This window comes from Notothenia rossii (genome assembly GCF_949606895.1).
Source record: "Notothenia rossii genome assembly, chromosome: 8".
Lineage (NCBI taxonomy): Eukaryota > Metazoa > Chordata > Actinopteri > Perciformes > Nototheniidae > Notothenia > Notothenia rossii.
Genome location: NC_136906.1, coordinates 14635706 through 14663609, shown reverse-complemented (window position 1 = coordinate 14663609; position 27904 = coordinate 14635706). Strand labels below are relative to the sequence as shown.

The following is a 27904-nucleotide window of genomic DNA, read 5'->3' as shown; positions in this document are numbered from 1 at the left end:
AAGTTAAGGACCCAAAATCCGCGTTTCTCTAGAAGGGCTACAAGAGGGTTATGAGCAGTATGAGGCATGGCTACAATGGGTGATCTGTTTGGTATTGTTTTAGAAAAAAACTTCACAGACATGTTTGGTATAGGTATGGCCCTACAATATATTTTTCCAATATAGCATAATAGGTCCACTTTAAATTACTCTATACACTGCTGGGTAGCTTGACCCATTATAATATATCATGTTTATTAGTTAATGTATTTTATGTTGTAGGTATAATTTAAATATGCAAAGTGGCTAAAGCTATCCATTAAAAGAAGAGTAATACATTGGAATAAAAAGTAGCATAAAATGTGAATACTCTTGTACGTAAAAGGTGTTTTTTTTAAGTACAGTACTTAAAATAAATATACTTAGTTACATTTGACCTTTGAGTATTTAAAGATGTGCACAGGTTCAAATTTAACATCTGATTTTAATGATGCCTTTGTTGTGGTTTTATGTTATTATAACCATCCATCCTTTGGCAGGAGCCCTCACACAAAGACTTAGAGAAATATATCAAATAATATACGAACCCATATTATAAGTTCATTTGCATTTATTTTCATATTAAACAGTGTAATTATAAACATTTCATTCAATTACACTAAGCATGATAAATATGAAGTAAAAATATTTTTTTTAATCTACAAGTGTAAAGGACAGAATGAGTTCACGTCTCCTTTTGTGTCTTAATTTAACTGCTTTTAGCCGACGACTGATATGTTCCTCTGATCAACTCAACTTACAAAATGAAACCTCATACCTACAACTCAGTTACATCATTTCCCATTTACAGACAAAAAGGATTTACATTTACATACATCAGTACAGTTCAACATTAAGTTACATTTCTCAAATGTGCAAGATTAAGCAAATGTATACTGTAGTCAAATAAAACAAGATTTCCTTAAATAAATGTTCAAGTTGAACTGAAGCACAGGCTGCTGGTTTTTAACAGAGGTTGACATTACCTAAGATACAGTGCCTTCTGTATGGGGCGGGGGACGGGACATCTTCTACTACAGGTGAAGTACAGCTGTTCATCAGGTCATCTGTGACGAAATCTTTAGGGTGTTGGAAGAATCACACAGTAACTGTATAACCTACAGTTTCAAAGAACTGCGTCTTTATAGCTGTACACGGAAACCTTGGAAGGAAAGTAGATCTGGATCCACAACATTTTTGCATTTTGCTTCTTTACAGAAATACGAAACAAAAACATCCGGTCAGCGCTGTGCAGCTGGAGACGACGTATGGCCTGCAAATGATAAATGCAATGACAAAATGCTCAAAAGTTCACCTGGACGAGGGGTCCTTAAGGAGGAAGATTATATCTGAACATGTTCATTAAGTTTGACACGTAGTGTAAAAAAAAAAAAAAGGCATAAAACTCTGTTCATGACACTGATAAAAGGAGCAGTGTTTTGTTCTAGTAGTGAGTTTATGTGAATCTTAAAGTCCCTGCACAGTACTGAAGAAACGCCAACACGTTTATCGGGCCATCCTATGAACTCAAATTTCAACAATTTAACGAAATTCATTGCACATTTGTTTACAAACAGCTCATTTACATATTTTCATTCTGACATTTAAAAATAAAATCTCCCACTTTTTACACAATCCCAGTCGAGGTGTGATTTGAACATTTGTAGTGTTATTTAAATGGAGTAGTGCAGCTGTCTGTACAGCATCACAGGCACCGCGATAAGACCCAGTGACAAGTATTCAAAACCATCCGAGCAGCTTCCTGCACATTTCAGAGCATTAAACGAAGCATTACAAAATGTATAACTTGTCTGGGATCACATCTGTAAGGATAAATATGACAATCCTTATATACCACCAAGAACTCTTACTGAGATATCTCAAAAATATGAAACTTCTTGCTGTAAATGTTCCTTTCAAACACAGATATAGGAACATACAGTGTGTCCCCTCTGCAGAAGAGAGAATTTTAAATTCAAAGCTGCTACAGAAGGATACCACACAGTTTCTCTCCAATTCGGAGATTGTGACTTATAAACACCCAACGAGAGGTTACGAAAAAACAAAACACTCTTCCAAAAAGAGGCAACCACTGAAATAATCGCACAACATGAAGGAGAAAATATAACAATGTAAGAGAAAAAAAAGCTTGGTTCTTCAGTTTTGGGTCGGCTGAAATCAAAATAGCTTATTCCTATTTGGCTGTAGTGATACGTTTGCAGCCCAGTGTGTTGAATTCAGAGCATAACGTTGATTTTTTTTTTTTTTTTTTTGGTGATGCAAAAGTTCTGGATAATGAGTGCACTTTCGACACACAACAAAATGAAGCAGCCAAACACCTGGAATGTGCTCGATGAGTCCTTAAAGCAAACATTTAGAAACATTTTTTTTTCTGGAATTGCACTGAACTGAAATCACACACACTGATGTAGCTGGAGGGGTGATGTGGCTCAGACTGGAGCTGGGACGTGTGTGTTAAATGCCGAGTCATTGCTCTCATGGCCGTCTCCATGTATGTAAAGAGCAGTTCGGGCTGAGAGAGGCATCCACGGTTTGACCCACAAACCGCGTCATTTGTCCTTATTCAGCCGTTTCCAAAAAGTGCGAGTCGAGGTTCATTTTTTCATTAGTGTGATGATGAGTTCACACTAGTCCTTTTCTCCATCTTCACTGCTTCCTAGAGTGAACAGAGGAACAAGAGGTAAGTTGAACCATTTGATAAATATTATTCAAACAAATCACTACTTATTATTATAAGCCCAATGAGCACGATGCATGAACAGCTTCCTGTAGTGAGTGAAGATAAATATTTGGATAGTGGCAAAGTTATATACATTTATATAAATACAAAAATAAAATATTTTGCACCAAGAAGTGGACGAGATGAGATTAAGCGTAGTTTGACATTTTGTGAAACATGCTTTTTTTGAGTGATGGCTAGGAGAGAATAGTTCAATGTCACTCGTCTGTACGGTAAATGATGCTAAAGCCAGCTGATTAGCTTAGCTCTTTGCAAATAAAACATTGTTCCACAGCAGGTCTATTAGTTCTCTTATTAAAACTTTATATCAACTAAAAAAATGCGGGACTCTTTGGCAGGTCTATTAATATCCCGAAAAGAAAAAAAATTATGCTAAGCTAACATTATGCTAGCCATACAGAAATAGTGGTGTCATGGTTTTTATACAACCCCTGCAAACAAATCCAAAATGGGAACTATTCCTTTTAACCCCTTCAGGTTTGGAGCGACTGCACTCTCAACTTGCCTCCTTGCTCGATGTCGGAGTCGGTGAGATGTGTGAGGGAGAAGCTGGCGATGCTGGCCGGAGAGATGGAGAAGCGGGAGTAGTTTGAGGAGCCGGCCCAGCTGCTCTCCAGCCCCCGCCCTGCTGCAGGGGGGGGGGAGGTGAAGCGAGAGGCCGCAGAGGAGGACATATTCTTTGACATGGGGTCGTTATCTGTCTTGGGCGGGAAGGCAGGTGCGAGGGAGAAGTCATCGTCCCACTCAAACCCACCACCTGCAGGGGTTTATAATCAGTCAGGGCCATGTGGTGACAGAGAACAGGTTCAGTGCATTTGACAGGCTTCAAACTTTACCTTCTTCATCTGTGGAGCTTTCAGAGTTGGCGAACCGGTTCAGGTAGCTGGCTGAGGGCAGTGGGCTGCTGAACTCTGGAGCCTGATTGTGTGAGGAGTGGTCACCCAGTTCCTTGGTGGGGGTCTCCTACATCAGAAAGAGTTGCATTTAATTAGAAATGCTACACAAAAGAGAAATAACTAAATAGTAGGGGTGAATATTAAAATATCACACAAAATCGATTCTCAGGTATTTGACAAAATCCAACAAAAGCTTCACTCATCTTTGACTTGGGTTTTAATATTGGTGTCTGTTAGTAGCAATGGGTAGGTCCTTTTGTAAAGAAACATTTCAATTAAAATAAGAATACCCTTTGTTCTTAAAAAAAAGAAGAAGCCTCTTCCATCATCATGCCCCCCCCCCCCCCCTCACCTTTATAAAGACAGAACTTTTTTATATATATATCCTGCTTACTTTTGAAGTAAACGGTTATTTATTTTTGAGTGTTCTTGTATTTTAATGTGTTATTTTTTTACCTCGGGACTGCGGGAAACAGTCTTTTGATCTTTCTGTGTTTACAAACATATTTTAAGATCGACAATAAAGTTGACTTTGACTTTTGAACTTCACCTGGTCAAACAGGTAGACCGTGACATCATCGAAGAACGACACGGCTCTCCTGGAGTTTTCTTCACTCGGGGAAGACGACGCCCCGATGTTCAGCGTGGTGGCTTTCAACAAGCTCTTCAGGTTCTTTGCTCTGCTGTTGTCTGAGACAATAACGGGCACCGTGTGCACCGTCTCATCCTCGCTCTCTGAACTGGAGCTGTGCAGCTGGTATCCACGGACATCGTCGTCAGAGTCCTCGCTGTTCTCGTCCTCCTCGTCCGCTTCCCCTCCGTCCTCCTGTCCGTCTGAACCGTCCCGCCTCCCCAGGAAACGCCCCTCCATGTCCGGCTCTTTTATTTTATGACTATCACTGGCGTAGGTCCGTGTGAGTTTAGCGTGACCCGAGGTCTCCTGCACCGGCTTTGAGGGGGGGACGGGAGGAAGTGGAGAGGAAGCTTCTAGATCGTCTGATGGTTGATCAAGAGATGTGCCGTCTTTGAACAAGTCCAGTTTGTTTTCATCTTCATTCTGACTGTTGGTTGCCCCGTTACATTTCTCTGTGAGTTCTGAATCTGGTAATATGCCATGCAGAGCAGGTGTTTCTCCATTGGCCTGTGCTTGGGAAGTTTCTAGCTGAGAAAATAAAGAATTGACATCTTGCTCGAGTGCTGGACCTCCATGAACCCCGCTGGCCTCCTCAGTAGAGTTCCTTAGCCACGTGGCCTGTCTGGAACCTCCTGCTGCCGCCTCTTCAGACTTCTTCTCAGGTTCTGATTCATTGTCTGAGAAGTAGGCCGAGTCTCTGTAATTACTGGCCATAACTGGCTCCACAGCAGGTGCTACCTCATCTTGTTGCTCGCCCTCGATAGGACCCTCCCCGTGAGGCTCCAGCACACCCTCTACTTCAGAGATGATGATTTCCGGTGGAACCAGAGCTCCTGCTGCTGCCAGCTCCTCGTTCTCCTCCTCGTCTTTGGCAACACCCATGCCATTTTTAACGGGGGATTGGTCCAAGACATTAGGCTGAGAGTTCCACTCGGGAGACTCAAGGTTCTCCGTCTCATACCCACTGTCTGATATTTTGTACGGTGGCTGGAGTTTGTGTTGGGCTGTTTGAGCACTTAGCTCTTCTCCTTGTTCCCCGAGCCTGTGGATGTCAAGAGAGTCTAAAGAGTCTGGTGTCTCGGCTGAATCATCCACAGTTGGTAGGGTGGTGGACATGCTGTCTTCCAGTAAACTGTCCTGGCTGATCTGGTCCAGAGACGGCCCAGAGACCAACAGAGAAGACCTGTCCGTAGGGCGCCCATTAGTCTCCATAAAGGATTCTTCATGGTCAGACAGAGTGGCTTCCAGCTCGATGTCCTCAATGAGTTCACTCAACAGATCGTTACTCGTGAGGTCTTCATTGTGTCCAATGTCCGATGCTTGGACTTGCATTTGATTTACTACGGGGTGAACATTATCCTCTGAGGTTCCTAGGTCGTCTTCAAGGCTGGGGATTTTGGCATCTTTGCACAATGAGTCTGTAGTGGCACTTTCAGAAAATACAAGGGTGTGGTCATCAGTTGGACTGACGATACCCTCAAACATCTCGGAGGTAGAATCAAAACCAGAGTCTATACCTCTGACTGAGGATTGCAGTGGACCGAGGGTTTCTGTGGAAGAACAATTACTAACTGGCAGCTGGTTGCTTGTGTTGTCTTCTGTGACCACTGTAACGAAAGGCACCAGTTTCTCATTCACCACCAGCGAGGGACATGACTCCCCCAAGCTGGTTTTCGAAGAGTCTAAAGATTCCTGTCTGGAGGATGTGCTACTTGCTGCAGGTTGTAAGTAAGTGTCTGCTGGGATTAAGCTGCCCAAATTCTCCATATTGTCCCAAGATCTCATCTTGAATCTTTCTTCTGGTTCGTGGGTGTGGCCAGGAAAGAGAAAATGATCCTGTGGACTTAACCTGTCCTTCATCAGGTGCTGGTCTTTGAGAAACATAAAGTTATCAGCTAGTTTTTCCATGTTCAGAAGTCTGTTCACACCTGTGCTCTTCCTCTCCTCTTCTACAGAATCTGTGGGGTGAAGGGCTTCTGAAGAATCCCCTAAAAAATAATCCCCGTAGCTTTTATCTGTATCCACCTCCTGGACTACTAAAGGTGCAACGTCACGGAAAGGGTTGCCATTGCGCTCTGGAAGCTCCATAAAACCCTGTCTCCAGGAGGGAGAGTCTTCTTGCTTGGACCCCCCGTCTGTGAAAATGTTGGTGTGGTATGGACTGTCATTTTCAAGAGACGACCAGACGTGGCTGTCTGGCAAATACGAGTCCTTGGAGTCTATACTTTGGTGGAAAAAGTCTGCATCTGTACTAGACTCATCCAGGCGGACATCTTGGAGGACAACAAAGTCTTGACGCCCTGAGCTGAAGTCCATGTCTTGTCCTCTATTCCCATCCTCCTCAACAGTGCTCTCCCCTTGTTCTTCTAGTTGTATGTAATATTCATTTCCATTAGATGGCTTCTGTGCATCGAACACTGGTACGATGCCAGGAATCCCTGAAGGAGCGTCCCCACTTTCTATGGCCGCTGCTCTGGCTCCATGGTCGGGGAAGTGGGCCTGGATGTCTTCAGTGGAAACAGGGAAGAACATGCTGTGATAGTTCAGTGTCGTGTCCAAGCCTGAGCGCCCATGATTGCCCTCGTAGTGGTCGTGCTTGGCTGCCTCCCAAACGTACTCAAAGCTGAGACCTTTGCTTGTTTCAGTAACGGTAAGAACTTCGTCGATCTCTTGTCGCAGGGCGTCGTCAGCAAACTGATCCAAGATTGGATAAGAGGAGTGGCTGATGGTGTTCTGTCGCGCGATAGGGTTGGGTTTGAGAGCATCCCAGCGTTGATCAAAGTCTTCTTCTACGTCCTTCTGGCCTTGCATGCGGAGGTAGATGAGCAGACGGTGCACTTCCTCCGCTGTGGCCCGTTTGTCTGGAGACAGCCAGCAGAACTGCAGGACTTCGTGCCTGAAGTTACAGGAAAAACACATTAGACACATTTTTAAAAAGGTAAATAAAATATATAACTATACTTTTTGTCTGTTTTTTTGTTGAAATTGATCTTAACCAAAGACATACCATCTGTCAGAATAAGGAAGATCCAGCTGTGGCTTGAAGGGTTTGACTTGTTGCTCCTTGATCACATGATGGAGAACCTCCCGGTCAGAAAGGTGTGGGTACGGCTGAACAGCATTCTCAAATAGCTCCCACAATGTGACCCCCAAGGCCCTATGGACAAATCGCATCAACACACTTGTTAAAACTCATAACACGTAATGGGGTGAGCTTTTATGGCTACCCCCAACCTACAATAACAATAAATAAAAAACATTATTCCTAAAGCAGCATTAATAAAAGCAAGTTAGGGAACATTTTGAATCTCAACATATTGATATTGAGGGGGAAAGTCTGGCTCTTGTGACTAAACCAACCTTACGTAATTCTGCAATTTACGACTTGAGAGCATTTGGGCAATGAGTTGTAAAGTCAGCAAGAGGCTGAAATGATGCTTAGTTGGTGCAGTGTCAGTGTCTTCTTCCCATCTTTTGGAAACTTTCCAGATTGTTTGGGATTTAAAAGCTCTGTCTGCAAATACAAGCGCTTGATTTCTCAGCAATAAGCCAGAGATGTACTGCAGAGTAATTCATTATGTTTGTCTTATTCCAAAAACACCCTTCACATGTCTAGTATTAATATATGTATAAAGTCCCTCAGGAGAGACGGGGGAGGAAAGGTTTTAAATATATTTGGATAAGATTCCGGGTCTCTCAGAAACTGAGTTATGTTTTGTTTGTTTTTTAAATGTCCTCTCGTGTCAGTGAGGTACCTACCACACATTGCTGGGCTTGGTCTGCTCCATAGTAATCACCCCCCCATGGCGCTCGCCCACCAGCTCAGGAGCCAACCAGCGGAGAGGTGCAAACACATCATCCTCTGTGATGATGTAATCCTCCTGTTGTGAAAAACAATCAGTCACGTTATCAGCTATGTTTATAAAGCAGATAATCATGCACACACCAACCCATTAAAGAACACACATTGACTGTTCTCCTAGCTCTCATTGAGGCAGCTCACTCACGTCGCCTCTCCCTTTCTCTACAGAAATAGACTCACTGGGTGACCTTATCCTGTGCGTATTCAATTCAGACAGCCAAACTGACGGATCAGCGGTATTTAAGGAATGCAGCAGACAGAAGCGTCTTGTGGGAGATGCAGCGTGTCTAGTTACAGGAGGAGACCATTTGAATGCTTCCCTGAAACATGCTATTGATCAATGGCAAACACCTGCACAGCATATATTTTCATATCTGTGAGGTCATCTGGAGCTGGTTGCACAACAAATAGCGACACTTCAGAAATGCAACTTGAGATCATAGCCTGACATCAGTTGCACAAAGTGGAGCAGTTCCTAACCGTCCCAAGAGAGAATAAGTTGTTGAATTTGGTCAATTAAAGGTCTTTTAAAAACGTAAAAACATGGCTTCAAGTTACTTATCTCTCATTGATCTGATCCTGTACAAGAATAAAACAGTTGGAGGACATTTAACAGGCCACTTTGACAGGAAAAACTATACAATGCAGTCTCTTTATGTTTTTATGACCAGTAATGATCAAACATTTACTCATCTATTTTTGGTTTGTTCTTGTCAATATTAAAACATGATCTATGTTCTAGATTAGAGTCTGGAGCTCAATGTCTATTGGATAACATGGATTATATAAGCCTCATTCAGTTGTACAAACATGCTTGAAGGTCATAAATAAGGCAAAACAAACAGAAATGTCTGAGCTGCCTGATTCATCAAGGTGGCCCGGTCTCTCTCACAAATCCTCCTTCTTATTCAGAGTTTCCCTCTAACTACACAAAGACTCCAGGGGCTGGGAATGAACACAGTCAGGCTGCTTGTTCTGTATATATCATTGGGCTGCTGGCTTCTTGCAGGGAGACAGGGGCGGGGGGGGGGGGGGCTGTTACCACGCTATATGAGAAGAGATATCACAGATGTTTTCTTTAAGTATGCACTCGGATCTTTGCCTACAATGGGTCGGAAATCAAATATGAGCAGCTGTTTTTTAATACACGCGTTTTCACTCAGATTTAGCCCAGGAAAGTTGGGTAGCGTCCATTGAGGAGTTAAACTAATGTTCTTGGTGAATAAACCAGTGTAATGTACACTAGCCAGCCCCTGGTGTTATGCAGCAGCTCCTCACAGTATATACTGTAACATCTAATATTGCTTACTTTGTATCTGTAGGGTCCGATTCCATAGTCTCCCACTTTGACTGTAAGATCTCCGGTCAGGTAGCAGTTCCTCAGAGCCAAATCACTGCGGGAGCAAAGAGAATATAAGCATGAACACATCTGGACGGATTTCAAACTTCACACTTCACAAATTCACAACTGCAAAATCCTTCTGACGATGAAGCTCGCAGACTAGACGTGAACATGTTGAGGTGCGTTTATGCTCTCAGCTATAAGGTTAAAACAGAACACCGACCATTATTGCATCTCGGTAAACTTTATAGTGAACGTATGAATAAATGAAATAGTCGATAAGGGCTAATGATTCTGGAAAAGGTCTGAAGCCCTTGAGAAAAGGCCTGGTAAAAATAGAAATAGCTATCGACAGATTGTGTGGAATAAAATACATCATCAGGCTACATTTCCTTTCAAATAATTCACTACATGTTTGCAACAGGGTGGAGAAACTCATGAAAGTATACAATATTTAAGATCATTGCATATATAATATAATATATAAGACTGGTAGAATGTGCTGGAGGCCGCAACATGTTTTGCTCTTGATGTCCCCTGACTCCATATCCTTGTACAAAGCCCTGAAGTCCTGAGGCAACCTCATAAGAACCACGGTGAAGGAGTCTGGCAAGGATCAAAAATGACCTTGGCAAGTGTATAAAATTCTGCTTGTGTCATTTGCGTCTAGTCTTCACCTTGCAACAACACTCAAACGGGGGCTATTCCTGACCCGAGGCATACAGCAGCGGGATACAGTTTCTAGAGGGAAACACAGGATGGCTTTGTGGAGCGGCCCGGAGAGGGCGTAAGAAGAGCAGAGTGAACAGACTTTGCACATTAAGGAGGTTATTTTGGAAATTATTGAGTGTTCTTGCATTTTAATGTATTTGTTTTTTTTACACCTCGGGACTGTGGGAAACAGTATTTTGATCTTTCTGTGTGTACAAACATATCTTGAGATTGACAATAAAGTTGACTTTGATACGGTGGTTAATTCCAACTGAATGAAAAGGCAGGAGCACTGTGTACAAGTTTAGACAATGACAAACACTGCTGACACCAGGACTAAGGGGCCCAGCGAGTGACAAGCCAACTGAAACCCCTGTAAGATAAATGGAGATTTATTTTTAAACTCTTCGCCTCCCTGTCCCTCTTTTGGCTGAGGGTAATACAGTAATACAGCAGGAAGGAAACAGGTCCAACATCTTAACCTCGTAAATTGAAATGTGCCATGGCATGGATACCTAATACACCATCAAACAAAAGGTTTCAGCTCATGTTTACAAGCAGTGAATTGTTTGAACTGTAATCAATAAGGCAAAATTACAAATACATATATTTTTTAAATACAAAAATAGTTAGAAATGCATTTGATATTTCTTCTTTAAAACATAGGAAGCTGAGCGTTTCTCCTCACGCCATTGATAGGACATTTACACTCTGGAAATATGCAGATCAAGACTTTTACAACCCTTTGGATCCTTACAAACATGTCCCGTCTGTTTCTTATGTATTGATGCTATGTTTTTATACAGTTGTTGATGTGCAGCACTTTGTTCAACTCTGTTGTTTTTAAATGTGCTATAGAAATCAAACGGATTGGATTGGATGGCTGCTACACTGTAAAACGTGGCAGTGCTTAAAAAGTTACGTAAAGCAATGGCTGAACGATGCCTTTGGAAACTCCCCTTCCCGTGAGTTTGAAAGAGCATATATTCAGATGTTTCGGAGCCCTGTTCTCACCTCTACATTGCAGAGCTGAGGTCTCAGCTTTGGGTATCAGCCCCCACAGCCCCGACGGTTTTGTGTCTGCACCATCAATCAGCTATCATCTAGTTTAGCCAGCATGGAGCAGCACTAATCATTCAAAGGGCTTTTTTTTTTTTTTTTTTTTACATTTTTGAATAAAAGTGCCACTGAAATATTTTTACGATTGCAAATGAAATCTGTCCACATGGAAAAGAAGCTTGTAAACCCCCCCCCTCAGGTTGTAACAAGGATTAAAACACAACGCCCAATATGAGGCTATCCTTTTACATGCAAAGAGCAGAATCATCATATCCTTCTGGCTGCGGACAGCTGACACTGTGGCAATGCATTGGAGCTGTGTAATTGGAACCCTCCGAGCTTATTCTGAGCATGCAGAATGGAGCTGATGAGCGGAGTGTCGTAAGTTACCCCCCCAGCCCCACGTTCTGTACCCTGCTGGCTGCGAGAGGTCAGACATCCAGTACGCGCTGGGGTAAAAATGAAAATGAAATGCAGCCCTTCTGCTGTACACACCTTTTTTGGAGAACACAGTTCCTCCTGAGACTTGGGCAGATAGCAATAACTAGGTCATATGTAAAACCAACAGCTGGCTTAAGTTTTTACAGTCCTATTTTATGAGGTTTGGGTCAAGTGACATAACACAGACAGTAATTACTATTAATCACTTACCACACGTTTGAGTGTTATTCCGTCAAAACAGGTATCAATGTGGAATTGTTTAATTTTAAATATATCACATTTCAGACACATTTTTTCAACCCTTAAAATGCCTAATTACAAAAAATCGCACTTGACACAGGCAGTCTACTAAATGACACAAAAAAAAGTATTAAAATAATGATGTTTTCATTAAGTAATACCCATTTAGTTGTGAAACATTCTGAATTATTAAAGGAAACTGGGGCAGAAAAAAACAAAATGTTGGCTCAGTGATAAATATATAACATCTGTGGGTAGAGGAAGTAATCTAGATATTGAAAAAGTGTTTCTGTCACAGAGAGAGTGAGTATTACTTTAAACATCAGCTCACGTCCTTGACAGACAAACAGAATGCTTAGCTTAGTGGCTCTAAAACCTGTGAGCTAGCTAAAGTGTTGCAATTGTGAAGTGCTACCTGTGCAGGAAGTTGTTTTTGTGAAGGTGAGTGACACCGGCAGCGATTTCGCAGGCCATCCTCTGCAGCTGCAGCAACTCAGCGTTTCTGAACATCCAATCCTGCTGAGACAGGAAGCCCCGCAAATCCCCCTGCAAACACACAAACACAGCTAAATTAGCACAACAAAATCCAACCTAAACAATCCGTAAAAATCCAGAAGAATCAGAGGAAAGGGGCTAGATAAATGCAGTGTGCAGAAGCCTCCACACGGGGGCAGTAGACCCTCCTGCTCCTGTCTCCTCAGCACTTCTCACTGCGGATGTGTGAGAGCACCAAATAAGGCTAATGCTGTTTAGTGGACAGCGATGCTCTGTCACAGAGATTTATAAATAAAAGAGTTCAGTTCAGGTCAGTGAAATAAAGTGTGCTTGTGTCCGGTCAGGTTTCGGAGCGCATAAGTGGACGAGAGAAAACAACAAGGTGTCCCCTGAGGGAAGCAGGTCAAGGTACTTCGACTTAATTAATTATTCCACCCCACACATGAAAAACAGAACGACAAACATCATTTGAGATCATGTCAAAATGACCACAGTGAGAATCTGAGAATGTTATTCTGGAACAAAGACCAAGGTTTAGATGTCGTGCCACAAAAGGCAGAACAAAGTGTTTCAGCCTTGAAAAAATGAACTGTTTTATATGATCTTAAACAGTACAATACATGAAATACACTGTTTCGGACATGTTGTACTATTAAATCGAATATGCCAAATGATCAATCGAGAAAGAAATCTGCAGATAAGTAGATGAACATTGTCATCTACAGCTCTTTTGGGATCACAGGCTCAAAGCTCTCTCTGTGGTTGGACTGAGTCCTGAGGGGCTGTACATCTGAATTACATCAAGCCGTGTGCAGGTTCACAGAGCTGGAGGGAAACTGTACTTATCATTCCCCAACATGCAGCAGACTGTGTAGTGGTCGGGACACATTTGTTGTATACGGTAGGGCTGCTCGATTATGGCAAAAATCATAATCTCGATTATTTGGGTCAATAATTGTAATTGCGATTAATAAATGCGATTATTCATTTACTTTGAAAACATCCATTTATTGGAGAAAAACAATTTCAACAGTATGTTTTATCAGTTGATTACCCTGAACTTTAAGTATAATTTAAAAAAAAAAAAAAAAAGTAATAAGAATAAAAAAAAAAATCGTTTTATTTTGATTACGTTGTTTTCGTAATCGTTGCAAGCCATAAAAATTAAAATAAGATTAATTGAGCAGCCCTAGTATACGGGCAGAGGACATTTAAAGCAATGGGTCCCTTAAGTTTTGCGTTCTTTTGAGATCATGTTCATTACAGTGTTGGAGTGAAGGAGACTTGTGATTAGCCGGAGACCCGAGCTTCCCTGAGGAATAAGCTACGAGGAACATAATGTACACACATGAGATTCCCCACTGTATATGAGGTGGGGAGGCTTTTGTTCAATCACATGCAGTTACTGAGCGTTTGTGTCCGTGTGTTTACAAAGGCTTTCATTTTCCCTGGGCTATCTCACTTCAAGCAGCTTATATCAGTCGTCTTACGTAAGCAGCATAGTTTGCGTCGACCACATTTACCCCCACACGAAAACAGCTCTGAGAAGCGGTCTTCGCAGAAGGGCTATATTCAATGTATGGTAAGTGATACCCGCTGCCCGTTTTTTTCGGTGAAGCCTCCGCAGCAGGTGATTAGGTCTGGGTTTCAGAGGCAGGGTTTAATGCTGTTATAAAAAACAGCATTAACGTTGAAAGGCAAAAACAATTAGGCCTTGTGTCTGACTCTTAAATAAAGAAGTATGTACTAAGTTCCTAATGCACAGATTCATTTCTGGCTCAGCCATCTCATGATCGAGTTATGTACAAAAAATAAGTCAAGCGGATTAAATCCTCTAAGCCACTCGAAGTTGGCTATATTCAGATTACTGTTAACTTTTGTAAGATAAAAAACTATTTGTCCATTGAGTAAAGGCTAATGTGAAATCTAAACTAAAGTAACGTGATATGGTTACAATGGTTTTAATATGCACCAGGGCAAAGAGTGTCTTTGTTAAACTAAGTTATATAAAAGGATGAGTTGCAATCAATAGAGCCTAATAGCCTATGGAAGTAAAGAAAGGACACCGACCACATATAAGCAACATTACCCACGAGCTAAATTATAATACTAAATACGCCTATAGGCAGCGCATGGTCAGTAATGCACAACTTAATAAATGCCATGACAAATCGCTTCCATAAAACTGTGAGACTTGTTGCTTTAATGACGGTAATAAATGGAGGAGATCAACAACTTTGGAAAGCCGCAAGTCAACTGGCTTATGTCCGAGACCCTGAACCAGAGAGGGGTCTGAATTACGTCCTGTCCGGGCACCAGGCAGGAGCTATCCATGCATTAGAAGCTGTCACTCAGGCTGTGGTATGTGGCATTCTGTGCCCCTGCACCAGTTGCTTGATGTATTTTGATGTCGAAAATGCTTTGAGTCAGGGTTACCCGGCACGGGTGATATGGGAAAGAAAAAACGGCATCAATCACCGGGCTGTCCGAGGGAACGACACAGTATATTGGCTTTTTGGGATTCATTTTGTCCAGTGCGCAGCTGCGGTGTCACATATCAACTTTTGGCATCCCGAGGATGATTGACATTGACTGAAGAAGTAGGAGGACACGGACGAATAGACTTTGGCTTGACGTTTAAGATCAAAGCGGGTTTGAATGCTTTTTTAGTAGTTAAGTATTATATGGGAGTTTGTATGGGTAAGTATGGAACATGTAAGGTATTTATTTAAAGAAAGATAACTTGTTTTGTGTAAGACAATCCTACTTGGATCCAGTCCTCAAAGCTCTTTATCCAACAAGGGATAACGGGCATAGACATCAGTCAGTTGTGCTCCCCTCACAAGTTATCACCTTCAACAAACAGGACCAGGACTTCCCACGCCATCTTCCATAATGACTCACACTCACTTGTGATAAGTCACTCACCTTGACTAATTTCCATCTCTTGTCGGAGACGTCACTAAGGCTGGCTGGGAAAGACCACAATGCCAGGACCGGGCAGCTGGACAATAGCCCGGCCCCTCAAAGTTATGTAATGTCCGGCACGATGGGCCAAAACATTACCATGTGGGACAAATGGGAGGCAGGGTGGGGGCGGAGCATTGGTGCCAACTAAACATCAGAAATCTGTTTCATTTTGTTCAATATGCATACTGAAGAAGTGAATCAAAATCCAAGGAGTGTCAATTATTTGTTTACACGCTGCACATTTACAGAAATGCAACTAATGCATAGAATGAACATTTGAGTCCACGAGCAGGATGTGATGTTTCGCAACTGTGAAGGCTCAGGTTGTACAGACTCATTAACTGTTACCAAAAAAAGGACATCCTGTATCCTGTCATCGAGGAGTCAGTGGGTGGACAAGTCCACCCAGACACACCTGGGTCTCATACACTCACACTTACACACACAAATACAAACACACTGCAGCACCCACACAGACACACACCAAAGATGATTTATGACTGTCAGGGTGGGACAAGGGTCATCTAATTCAACAGGACCCTCACATAGAGATGTAAAGTTAAGATTGTAAGCGGAGTGATTGATTGTTATCACATAAGTGTTTAATCCCAGTCCGTGCTTTGCCCACTTGGGGGCAGCGGAAACAAGTCGTTAACAGTTGCTTTATAAACATGCAGCCGCTACGAGCAACGTTTAGAGGGGTGTTTCTGGACACCTGCAGGGTTTCCCACACATAGACTGTACTTGGGCGGTTCTCCCAGGTATATTAACGGCCGCCCAAGTATATTTCGCGACCCATTTAGTTTTTTAATACATTTTGTTTTTAATTTAAAAAAAATTGTATTCGTCCGTGACCACGACGCCATCTGCGATCGATTAACTTGTGGACAATGATCCCTCGCTCCCTTGCTCTGATCTCGCCTCCTTCTGGCCTGTTAAGTGGCCTGCCTCACACAGGGTGACTGGCTGTCTACATGATGTGGCCTGCCGACATGGCCACTGTCATACAGATCATAAATCAAAGCCCTTGATTGGTCTCCGTGTGTCATTCAAGCTCGGGATAACCTCAGCTCAGGTGAGGTAAAGGACTCTCTGAGTGTTTAGATAGTTAACTTAGTCTAAGTTCTCAGTGGGTCTCAAACGGTGTGGTCACCATTTATGTAAACACATATTTCCATTTGAGAGGGTAGTGATTGGTCTAATGGATAGTGAGGTGGGCTTAAGATCGGAAGGCTGTGTCCAAATCCCGCCAGGAACACCACCACTAGAGTGCCCTTGAGTAAGGCACTTAGCCCTTAGTTACTCCAGGGTGAATGTCCCTGTAATCGGTCATTATAAGTCGCTTTGGATAAAAGCGTCAGCTCAATGAAATGTGATTAGTAAAATATGCATGAATAAATAAATAGAAAAGTTAACTAGGTGAAAAAAGGTAAGATACACTTTTAAAACTTGTTGAGAGAAAACTAGTCTTTGCTGCTGCCTCAAAGAGGAGCAGGGGGAGAGAGACAGGAGAGGCTGATGCAGGAGCACAGACACACTCACAACGATAAATGAACCGAAAATAAATTAATAAACAAGTTTCAGTGTTTTTTTCATATTGGAAATGGTATGTTATTGGTTATGGCCATGATTTTATGATTATTGAAATGTATACAGTTCTGTTTAATATAGGTGTTTCCATTGATCTAGTCTCTTTAGTTTCCCCTCAAAATGCACCAGATTGATGCATTTAACTCCAAAATAAAAATAAAAATCGTACCGGGGGGGCATGCCCCCGGACCCCCCTAGAGGATTTGAGGTCGACCCCCACTTAAAATGACATGGATAGGTTCCTAAATACATTTATAAATACATTAATCTTTTTAAATAGTAACCCATTTCCATATGTTCATGTGTGGGTAGTAGATTTAAACTATAGGGCTATCACTATGGGCCCTGCCTGTACCTGTTCGCTCTGCCATCGCGTGAAGGGTCTGCTAACAAGCGAACAACAGACAGGTTAATGTTGTTGCACGCCACCTGTTGCAGGTTTTGAGGCTCTCCCGTTGGTGGAGATCATCACATTTTGAGGTGTTTCGAATATTATTGCTCCTATAAGATAAAGAAGTTGTATTGTGCAAAAAGCTACTACACTTCTCATCGTAAAAGTTGAGATAAATCAAACAGACAGCAAGGGGGTGCATATTTTTAGGTTTACGTTTTTGGCTTCTTGCATTGGTCACTGGGGCACCACACGGGTTTCTTTAGGAACAGCTTAGTTGACTTTAGTCCGAACTCAGCGGTCTCCAACGGTCTCAACACGCTACCCATAAAAATGCACAAACATAGCAACTGGTGTAGTCGACACCAGAGGAGCGTAAATCGAGCCTGTGGCTTTACTGGGTGAGGTGGGAATGTGAGAGGTCCCAGGCTTACACAAGCCATGCAACTTTAGGCAGAAGAAGGTAGGGAGGTAGGAGTGGGAGGGGTGGGATCTTCCTGCATGCACACCCAGAATAGGTGAAGGGAAGCAGGGGATAAATCAGCTGCCATGGCAGGACTCTTCTTCAATATGTTGTGATGAATAGAGCGGCTAATTTAAGATTGAGATAGTAGCCTTTCAATCCGGATTGTCACTAGGGCAGGTCAGATATGCATGCTTGCGGAACAGTTTTTAAAGGGGTCTTGCCCTGGGAATTAGTGAGCTTAACAGACTGACATGAGGTCTTTCTCAAATGTCTCAATTAACGAAGCTTTTGGGCGGTAGATTAAGCAAGCCGTAAATAAAGAAACTCTCAATACTTGGACACTGGTACAGGACTGCATGTTAAATTAAGGAGGAATTATTAGCCAATATTAGGCAATACGTTTCAAAATTGCAGATCTACAGTAGAATGTCAAAAAAAGGGGGTTGTGTCGTTTACGCAAATACACGTAAATGCATTCAGCGCCTTTCGGTCACTCACCATTTCACAGTACTCGAAGACAAGCAGGAAGGGAATGGCCTCGACACACTGTCCCAGGCATTGGAGGATGTTGGGGTGCTGCAGCACTCTGTAGAGACACAATAACACAAAGCACGTTACTACTGATGTTAATTAGGGCTTCACTAGCTTCGCAGCAACACCTTAAAATAATATCTGTAAGATTTGAAATGAGACTCTGTCTGATGCAATGTCTACGAGGGAAGTTAGAGGGTGCTGCTCACATTACAGTGATACAGTCATAGAGCTATTTCTGTCCACACATTCACGTATGCATTTCTTGCTGAAAAGGCATACTTAGTTTTGTAAAGGTGTTATTAAAGAAAATATATAAACTACAATTTATCCATCAAATATTGTAACTATACATCACCTGATAAGTACAATGTGAAACCAATAAAAAGTGTTTAGTGGAAATGAATGTGTGTACCTGTATGGATCCCCCTGCTGCAGGAAATCATTCTGCTCCTTGCCACTTGCATTAGCTTTTAACTCCTTCACCACCACTCTGGCTCCACCGGGATCCGTGTAGATTTCACTCAGAAGGACCTGTTATTAATACATGACGACACTTTAGGCTAATACAAAAATACAGAAACAAATATCCATGTATCTTTAATGCCTGTACATGAATAAAATGAAAAACCAGTCTTACCTGGCCAAACCAGCCATTGCCGATCTCTTGGATGTAACTCAGACTGTGACGAGCTAACTGGACGTCCCCTGATCCCTCTGTTAAACAACAGAACAATGTTAATTAAGACCACACCAATTCAGTCATTCATCTATACAGCATGTCAGAGTATGTATTATAATGACAATAACAGCAAAAAAAAAACAATAATCCATACTTTTTCTAAATGTTTAGCATTAAACGGTCTGTATATGAGTGTGCATGTGTCTGACCTGTGATGCTGACAGGAGGTTGGAGGTGGGGGGGCCCAGGCAGGGCCACGGGGGACACAGCGAGGGTGTACACCTCAGCTGGGGACTGCATAGAAGGAGTGTCCTCTGCCGGGGGAGTGAAGTCGATCTCATCCTCAAAGTGGTCCTCAAACTCCTAAATCAACAGAAAACAAGAGTGTGTCAAATCACGTTTGTCATTAAACTATAACTTCCCACTACAACCCCCCCCCCCCCATCCCCCATCCCCCATCCCCCATGTTTTCATTATCTGTGGCTACCTGCCCGCCAGGACCCTCACCTTGAAGTTGATCTCCCTCTCCTTGCAGCAGGTCACACAGTTCACTAGCAGCACCACCAAGGCCACGAGCGCCGTCAGGGACACCACCAGGGACAGGTAGAGGGACACAGACCACGTGTCCCCTGTGCTTCCATCTGAAAGGAAAAAAACATATCATTATTCAAATGAATAGCTGCGATCAGAAATAACTATAGAAGAGAATAAAACGTTGGCATCTGAAATGTTTGTTACATGCACAATAGGGGTTTGTGCTCTCTTGATTGTACTGCTCTCTTTAAAAAGGTCCCTATTATACTGTTTCTCATCAATATAGTACAGGTCTCAGATATATATAAATAAACAAGTCTCTGAAGTGTTTGGCTCCAAATACCAAACGGATCATTGCAGCATCCCATAATCCCCTCTGTTTCAAAAGTGCTGATTCTCTGTCTGTTACTTTAGATGAAAATAAGGAGCCCCTCCCCACGCCCCTCTGAGAGATATTTGGTTAGAAAGAACACAATGGTGCTCTAGGAGGAGATTCAGGTGATAAAGTTACCTTGGTTGGTGATTAGCTAATGGTTATACAAGCCAGAAAATCGTTATGACATCATAAAGTGGCCAAAATCTGATCAGCTCATTTTCAGACAGGTTTTTATATAAATGGATCAGGACAAAAAGAGAGTGGACACATGTTGATGTAGAAAATACATGAACAAGTGTATTTTGCACAATAGGGTGATCTTAAGGTTTACAATTCTGCTAACAGGACATGGCAGTTGTCACCGCCCGACCTCTACTCCTATTCAGCCATTCACAGAGACAGTTGTAGGGGTTTCCACTGGCTGATAAGCAGCTGATCGACGGTGCAGCAGTGGTGACAGCAGGTGTTAGATCAGCACAGGGGAGGATGCTGCTGGCCCAGCAGTTCGAGTGGCAGGTCTGACAGCAGCCTTGTGACCCCCCACCCCCCCCCCCTCCCTATGCCACTGTGCTGCTCAGCTGCTCTCTCCACACTGATGCTGACCAACATCCACACGACTCAGGCTTTCCATCGCAGTGGCTGAGATTTCCAATTTGGTACAACTAAAATATTGTTGTGTTTGTTTCACATTCAAACATTTATAAAAGCACCTGTTATGTATTCATGTGATAAATATAGATATTGTGCTATAACAGGAAATAAAAGGTGGGCTGAAGTGGGCGGAAAAAACTAATTTTAACTGGACTGGAAGTCAGACATATCAAGCGGATTTCAGGTATGCTATAATAACTAAGATAAGATCATTGATAAGTGTTGTTAATAAAAATGCAACAATTACCCAACTTCTCAGTTAGTGGACGACCAACAGAAAAATAATCAATGAATCCTTAAATACACTTTTAATATGTTCACACGGCAGAAAAATACTTAGACATATTCCCAAAAAAAGGAAAATGTTCTGTTTTCCCCAATTTTTCTCATATTCAACTGAATAACGTTTTAATTGGACTGACAAAACAAGATGTTTAAAGTGAAAACCATGGACATGAAGAAACTAGAATGGAAATGTCCCTCCTAAATGACACTTTGTAGATAGAATACACGGACACAAGAAACAATTAATAGATTCATGTAGAAAATATGGCAGATTCATTGATAATGAAAATAAACGTCAGTTGCAGGCCTACTTGTTAATTGGCTTGTCTAAAAATGTTATTCGTGGATTAGAAGCCCACAAAGATTAGCATGTTTACGTTCGAGTATGGCAGTGAATGTGAGCCTGTCACCATGTTCTTCCACCACTCGTCTTTTTTTGTCCAAAATGTCCCTGCTCATTTCTGACTGCTTATTTGACTACTGGCCACTTTTGTTGTAGTTAGTGATGTATGCGAGGAACAATCAGAACACAGTCAAGTCAATCACTTTCCTCTTTCCTGTGTCAACAAGAAATAGTTTTAGATGTCGTCCGGGAGTGCGCCATGTTTTTTGACATATTTGTAATTTTACATATTGAATTTAAATAAATGTTAACATTGCATAAGTCATTACACAATATCTGGGGTAATGTGCGTGTGAGTGTTTACTGAAAGAATGGTGAATTTGGGCCTGTGTTTATTCTGCCTCCCACTGGTCGTAGCTTGTCAGGTACATCCCGTCTGCTAGAGGGAGAATTAACACCCACTGAGACTCCTTCTGCTGAACGAATCATTCCTGACAGACGAAGGCAAGTGCTGAATACGTCCAGACTACAAACCTACCTCTAGTTGGTTTCTCATCGGCACATAAAGGAGAAAAACAACAGACTTGAACATCATTGTAATAGTCAGCCTGGCCAAGCTAAGACCAATATATCTATAACCTTTTTGAAATTGCTTTTCCAGATATATAGTATTGAAGGTGCAAACAAAGCTTCTTCAAATGATGGCATTAAAAAACAAACTAATTTTCTGTCACATCCAAATCTCCCTGGATAGCTTATCCTACGATACGTGTGTCATCATTAATCTGTATTTAAATGTAGGTTGTTAGAGGCCTTAAATGGTGAACTGAACAATGCTCTTAGTGCAGCAGCTCTGGAATTAGGCTGCTGTTGTCACGACCTACCCTTTTTGATAAATCTATTTTAGACGAATGCTGAGAGTCAACAAAATGTGAATTACGAACATGGCGAGTAGAACATTTGCAGAGAACTTGGAATAACACTCCTTATAAAATGATAGTTGTAATGCATGCATGTGATGTGGCAAACAAGTGGGGGCGTTCTATTTCTACTGGGAAGTCATGAATCCAGAGTTTGCCACCTGAAGATGGTTATCCGACTCGGGAAGTCAGGAAAACCCCATCAACCTCAACCTCAAAATCAAAGATGGCTGCTCCTAGCATCAATAGCATGATAGTTGCGGGCAAAAAATTGTTTAGAAGCTGTTTTGTTTTATTTCGGTCTTTAGATCAGTCGTACATGCCGTAATGTCAAACTTTAATTTGTGGACATAATGCTTTAGTGTACGGTACAGCGTCATTATCAACTGGTATTGCTAACAACGGCTAACACAGTTAACATAGCTGTTTTTCAGACTTGGGTGTGATGTCTTTCTCAGCTTTAATTTCCATCCTTCGGGTACCAACAGATTGCACAATTAGCCATTTTGCTTACTTCCATCGTTTCTATTTTAGTAGAGGACAGTGCAGAAATAGCTTTAAAAAGAAAATAATTGGAGCAATTTATTTTCAAGTAAACAATGTTTTTCGATCTATCTACATGGACACGGTCAAACATCATGGTTAAGGGGGACAAAGTGGTAATATCAACAACCCCTTTTACATTGATACCAGAGGTCTTGTGCAGAACCAAAGCAATACTATGACACGGAGTCCTGTTCCCGTAAAATCTGGTAGAGTTTATAAACAGGCTGAACAGGTCTGATGACAGCACGGCCCATCAGAGGGCAGATGAGACAAGAATCAGAATACCTTTATTAGTCCCACAGAGGGGAAATTTGCTGAGAAGCAATCACTTTATCTCTCTGGGGAACATTAGATATGATCTAAATTGTCAGCCATAATTAAGATTCATGCCATGTCTACCACATTACACCAAGCTATTAACTATAAAAATAGACATGATTGCTCAATCCCTCTTAATCTTTCAAAGACACCAAAGGTAACTTTTAAGAAAATGAAAAACTTTAATGTCATGGTTTAAATACCTCAAACACCTATTTCTAAATAATGGATGCCTCCAAAGGATTACTGCCTCTATGCTAAAAATGGCAATAGGGAGAAAGTGTCTGCGGTGAAATATTGATGAGAAGTGGAATTAAACATTAAATGGCTCCATCGTCAGGACACATTCTCACGTAGATGTAGCTCTTAATGGAGATGTGTGCCTACAACTGTTTGCCACCTTGTTATTATCATCTAGAGCAGGCCTTTTTAAGTATTAAATGGGCTGCTGAAGGTTATTCTCAATCCCATTGCGTTGCAGTTGGCCACGTGGCATAGTGTAAGTGGAAGGGAGAGGAGGAGAACTGAGAGCTGATGCAGCCCAACCTAATAGACTGAGTCTGCTTAACATGCATCATTCTAAACCACAGACTACACAGTATTTTACACAACAGAAACTGACACGCCCATAGCAATAGAAGAGGAAAAGATATGCAGGGTGAAATCTAGAGGAATCAACATTGTCTGAAGGGAAGAAGCAATGTCAGCATAGGCGAACAAAGGGGGAAAACATTGTAGTGTCCTACACACGCTACTGGATGGGCTTTCCCTAAGTGATGGAAATGCTTTCTAGTGTACTCATCAAAATCTCAGCTAGGGTGCCAGGCAGAAACAATATCTACTGCATGCATTGCTGAACTGTTGCCATGCCACGCAACAGCCAACTCCCCACACCACACCACCAAGGTGGGTACCACCACATCCCCCACACTGAGAGGGAAACCACTGACAGGGGTCTTGCACTATGCAAGAGGGTTTAAAAAAAAAAAAAGGACGTGTCTTTTCCAATTCAAGCTTACGTTATTTTCCAAAACTAAAAGCCTGATAACATGTGGTCTAAACCGGTCCTAATATAAAATACATTGGTTTCATAATTTTATACTAGCAAGGATTTCCAACATCATGAATCCAAGAGTGAGCTAAACCAAAATATAATAGCCCTGTTCCAGTCTGATCCAAAATATCTAATTTGCCTATTTTTCACGAAACATTTCCTCCGTCTTCAATAATAGCTTACAAAATGAGAATATGATGTTGGCAGGAGCAGGCGTTCAGAGGGAATTCCAATTGGCTTTATTAAAGCTTAACTTCACAACAATCCTGTGAAAAGCGCTTGGCTGTAATTAGGCAGCTTTTTTTTGTAAAAGCAGCCCCTGTCTGTTTGAGCCGAGCTGCAGGACTCAGAGGCTGGAGCTGCAGTCAGACAGAAAGACCAGGAGCTGCATCACGGCAGCTCTACATGTGATCAGTTCTACTCGGTTAGGCCTTATCTGAGTCACAGGTTCATATTATGACTTGGCAGGCTCCACAAAATGACTCAACTGGTTTTTGGGACAAATACAGAAGGGAGCTGCCAGGTCTTATTTCAATTCCACTGAATATTTCAGTAGGCAGGGATTCACGCAGAGGAGGAGCTGACCCATTTTTGCAGATTTCACCCACCAGTGTGCATAACTGTAGATATCTCTGCTTTCTGTTTTGCTCAAGAAGGGGGATGGATAGCCCTGCGGTTATGTTTGAGTTCTGCTAAGATTTATGTAGTGGCTATAATGGGAAGCAATTAAAGGTCACCTATTGTGCAAAATACACTTTTTCAAGTCTTTTATATAAACATGTGTCCCCTCTGTGGAAAGAGGTTCTGAAAATTTCAGGAAAAATTATTCGCTCCCTTTTTGTCCGTGAAAATGAGCTGATTTTCTGGCTTGTGCAACCATCCGCCAAACAGTACAATAGGGGACCTTTAAACTCATAGTTCAATTGAAGAGCAAATACCAATGGCTGGGGCCCCTTGTAAGGGAAAATATTTGCATCATTGCCTTCTGTGATTTTCAACGACAAATTAGCAATATGTTCCTGTTAATGAAAAAACAACATTTTAAAAGACTGTTAGACATTAGGTATGGGAAAGAGTTCACCATGAGTACTCTATTTGTTCACCATATAGAGTAATCCCTTTTTAAAGATATTAGATCAGTGCAGAAAATATAACATCCAATGTTTTCCGTTACACATTCAATTGAATGTTAAAACGCAAATGGCAAGCAGGCAAAAGAGTAATGCGTTAAAATACTTCAAAATAAATGACTGTACAATTCAACTATGTGAAATTGAACCTGCGTATCATAGAACAACTAGTTTAATGGTAAACACTTTTTTTTGCAAGTACCCGAATATGAAAATGACTGCTTAAATTGTTGTTAAAGCCGCATCCTCTATAGCCTGGTTTAGAAAACACTCATTCACTAATCAGTCAGCAACGTAGTGGAAGTTAAGGGCAAATGTCCAACTTGACTAACCACCTGACATCACCGGGCTGTTACTACAGATAAAACATGGACCTACCTATGTTTACCCATGTGTGATGTGTGTAAACAAAGCCCACATCACTTGAAGACTTTGTATGTGACTTTCCAGATATAGTTATTATATGTGTGATCTTACCTAAATTCATAGCCTCAAGTAAAACTTTAAAATATTGAATGACTGTACCATATCTAAATGCAAGCAGGGCAAAGAGCAGGTTGCTGTGCAATAAAAGCATAAAAGGCATGCTCATAACATAACTTTCAAGTACGCTGCAGTATTATAGTCAAACAACACTGTTGCTAATCATTGACTGGTTTTGATAAGACTGGAATGTATTACAGTTACACATTACCGACCCTCACATCATGTTCACGTCTGCATTCATTCTCATAAGGAAGCAGGTTGACTCAGCCTCTGAGTAAAAACCCTGAAACCATTTCCTTGTCTTGAAGTGAATGTATGGCACCCATTACATTGGAGATGCAACAAGTGATTGTTTTGGAATTTGATTCATCTACTTTCAATTGGTGTATCATTTGTTGGCGAAACTGAATTCCTAATTGTGTCTAGAGCATTAAGTTTGGTGTGTAGTGAAATGAATGAAACCAAATGAAAACAAAATAGTCACCTCACATAGTATCCTAAGTAAAAACAGCTGGATTTGAATTGTTTTCATACTGTCAATTGCTGATTCTTTCATTCTCTCCTTAACAACCGTCCCTTTATCAACATATAAAGTGTTTTATCACACTGCCATATGACAGCATAATCAACTGCTGTCTTTTATGAATACACTTTGATTCATCCTAAAATAATTAAACGATCATCACACATGGTACACAACTTGTAAAGAGGAAACTATAATCCATTTAAAAAGAGGTTATTCAAGGTTAACTTCATAACAATAAACTGTGTTTCCATGCTGGTAGGGCAGTGTATTGTCCCATAAACTTGGTTAAATGTCAATGACTGGACCAACCCCACAGACAGATTAACATTTCTGAACCTGCAGTTACAATAAGCTGTATTATATTAACTCAGACACACCACTGCTACCTGAAGGATAATGAAGTTGGGTTACATTTCAACAAGAAATCCCTAAAATTAGGTTAATAAATAATTTCTGTGTCCTGGTAGAGGAAAGGTTTATCGATTCTGTTTAACAGTTTGGTTTAATCAGAATCGTTACGAGCACTGATTTTTAATTATTATAAGATTCCCTAGTGCATATATACAGAACAAATTGATATTTTGTAAATATGTCATCAAACACACAACAGTCAGTCAGTACGAGTCCACATATTGGATGCCACTTGTTAGCAGGAAATGCAACCAGTCTGGTGTGTTGTTAGCTTTTAGCTGCCGATTAGCAACCACATCCAGCATATATTAGCTAACAGAAACATCTGCTAGCTAAGCAGCTGGATGGAAAGGAATTGTGATGAGTGAACAGACAATCACTCAGCTGTGTATTACCTTACAGTCAGCTGTCTCACCTGAGTTGTGTTGATACTGAAGAGGGGCACCTTCAGACAGCCAAAACACCGACAGGAAAATCCCACTGGCCAGCAACAAAACATATCCATGGCGGCTCTTCATCCTCCTAGCTTAGCTAACGAAATGTTAGCTAATCGGAATCGTCGTCCTAAACAATAAATGGCTGATCTGATAATAAATAACGTGTTTTAACCATTGATAATCAGTTTAACGTCAGTGTAGGCTACGTAAACAAGCATATTTAACGCTAGCTACTTAACATTAGCCAGCTAACTAGCTTTAGATAGCATATCAATGCTAACAGTTTCAGCTGACGACAGCACACAACGCTACCAAACCTAGTGTTTCGTTGTCCATGGAGACACAAGGAGCGATCACCTTTCACGGCCTAACATATTTGGTTTATTTACCTCGCTGTTATATAAATTAACATAACTAAAGAAAATGGATCAATCGCTCTGACTATCATGAAACAGCTCCCTTCCAAAGCGCCATGTTCCTGTACGGCGTCACATCACGGAACGGGGCGTAAATCCCTAAAATAACTGACACGTAATCAAGCCAATCAAAACAAAGAATACCTTCCTGTATAACACACAGAGCCAATCGGCTTCGAGCTTTATTATCTGTGCATGTAAATCCAGTGCTTTTTATCAAAGCTGAAGAAAGCTTTTTACATCCAGTCACTTGCCAACCATGTGAGGCACGGAAGAATGGTTCAGAGGACCTGTCTATAATAAATGTTTATTTTTGGATTTACGGCCCAACATAAGCTGCTAAGCAGAATGTAATAGGTGGACAGAGAATTTGGATTCTGCT

The 27904-nt window shown here is 41.6% G+C and overlaps 1 protein-coding gene across 1 annotated transcript; it reads right to left on the bottom strand.

Annotated features, from left to right (window-relative positions):
• Nucleotides 1–571: 571 nt before the first annotated feature.
• lmtk2 (lemur tyrosine kinase 2) lies at nt 572–27610 on the bottom strand. Its single transcript, XM_079645762.1, has 14 exons — nt 27085–27610; nt 19597–19730; nt 19299–19452; nt 19048–19124; nt 18823–18941; nt 18375–18462; nt 12380–12510; nt 9481–9565; nt 8069–8190; nt 7317–7466; nt 4226–7205; nt 3616–3742; nt 3281–3536; nt 572–2691 (listed from the first exon to the last, which is right to left on the bottom strand). The coding sequence occupies exons 1-14, from the start codon at nt 27185–27187 to the stop codon at nt 2667–2669; spliced, it is 4551 nt and encodes a 1516-aa protein (XP_079501888.1). The 5' UTR covers nt 27188–27610; the 3' UTR covers nt 572–2666.
• Between the last annotated feature and the right edge of the window lie 294 nt (nt 27611–27904).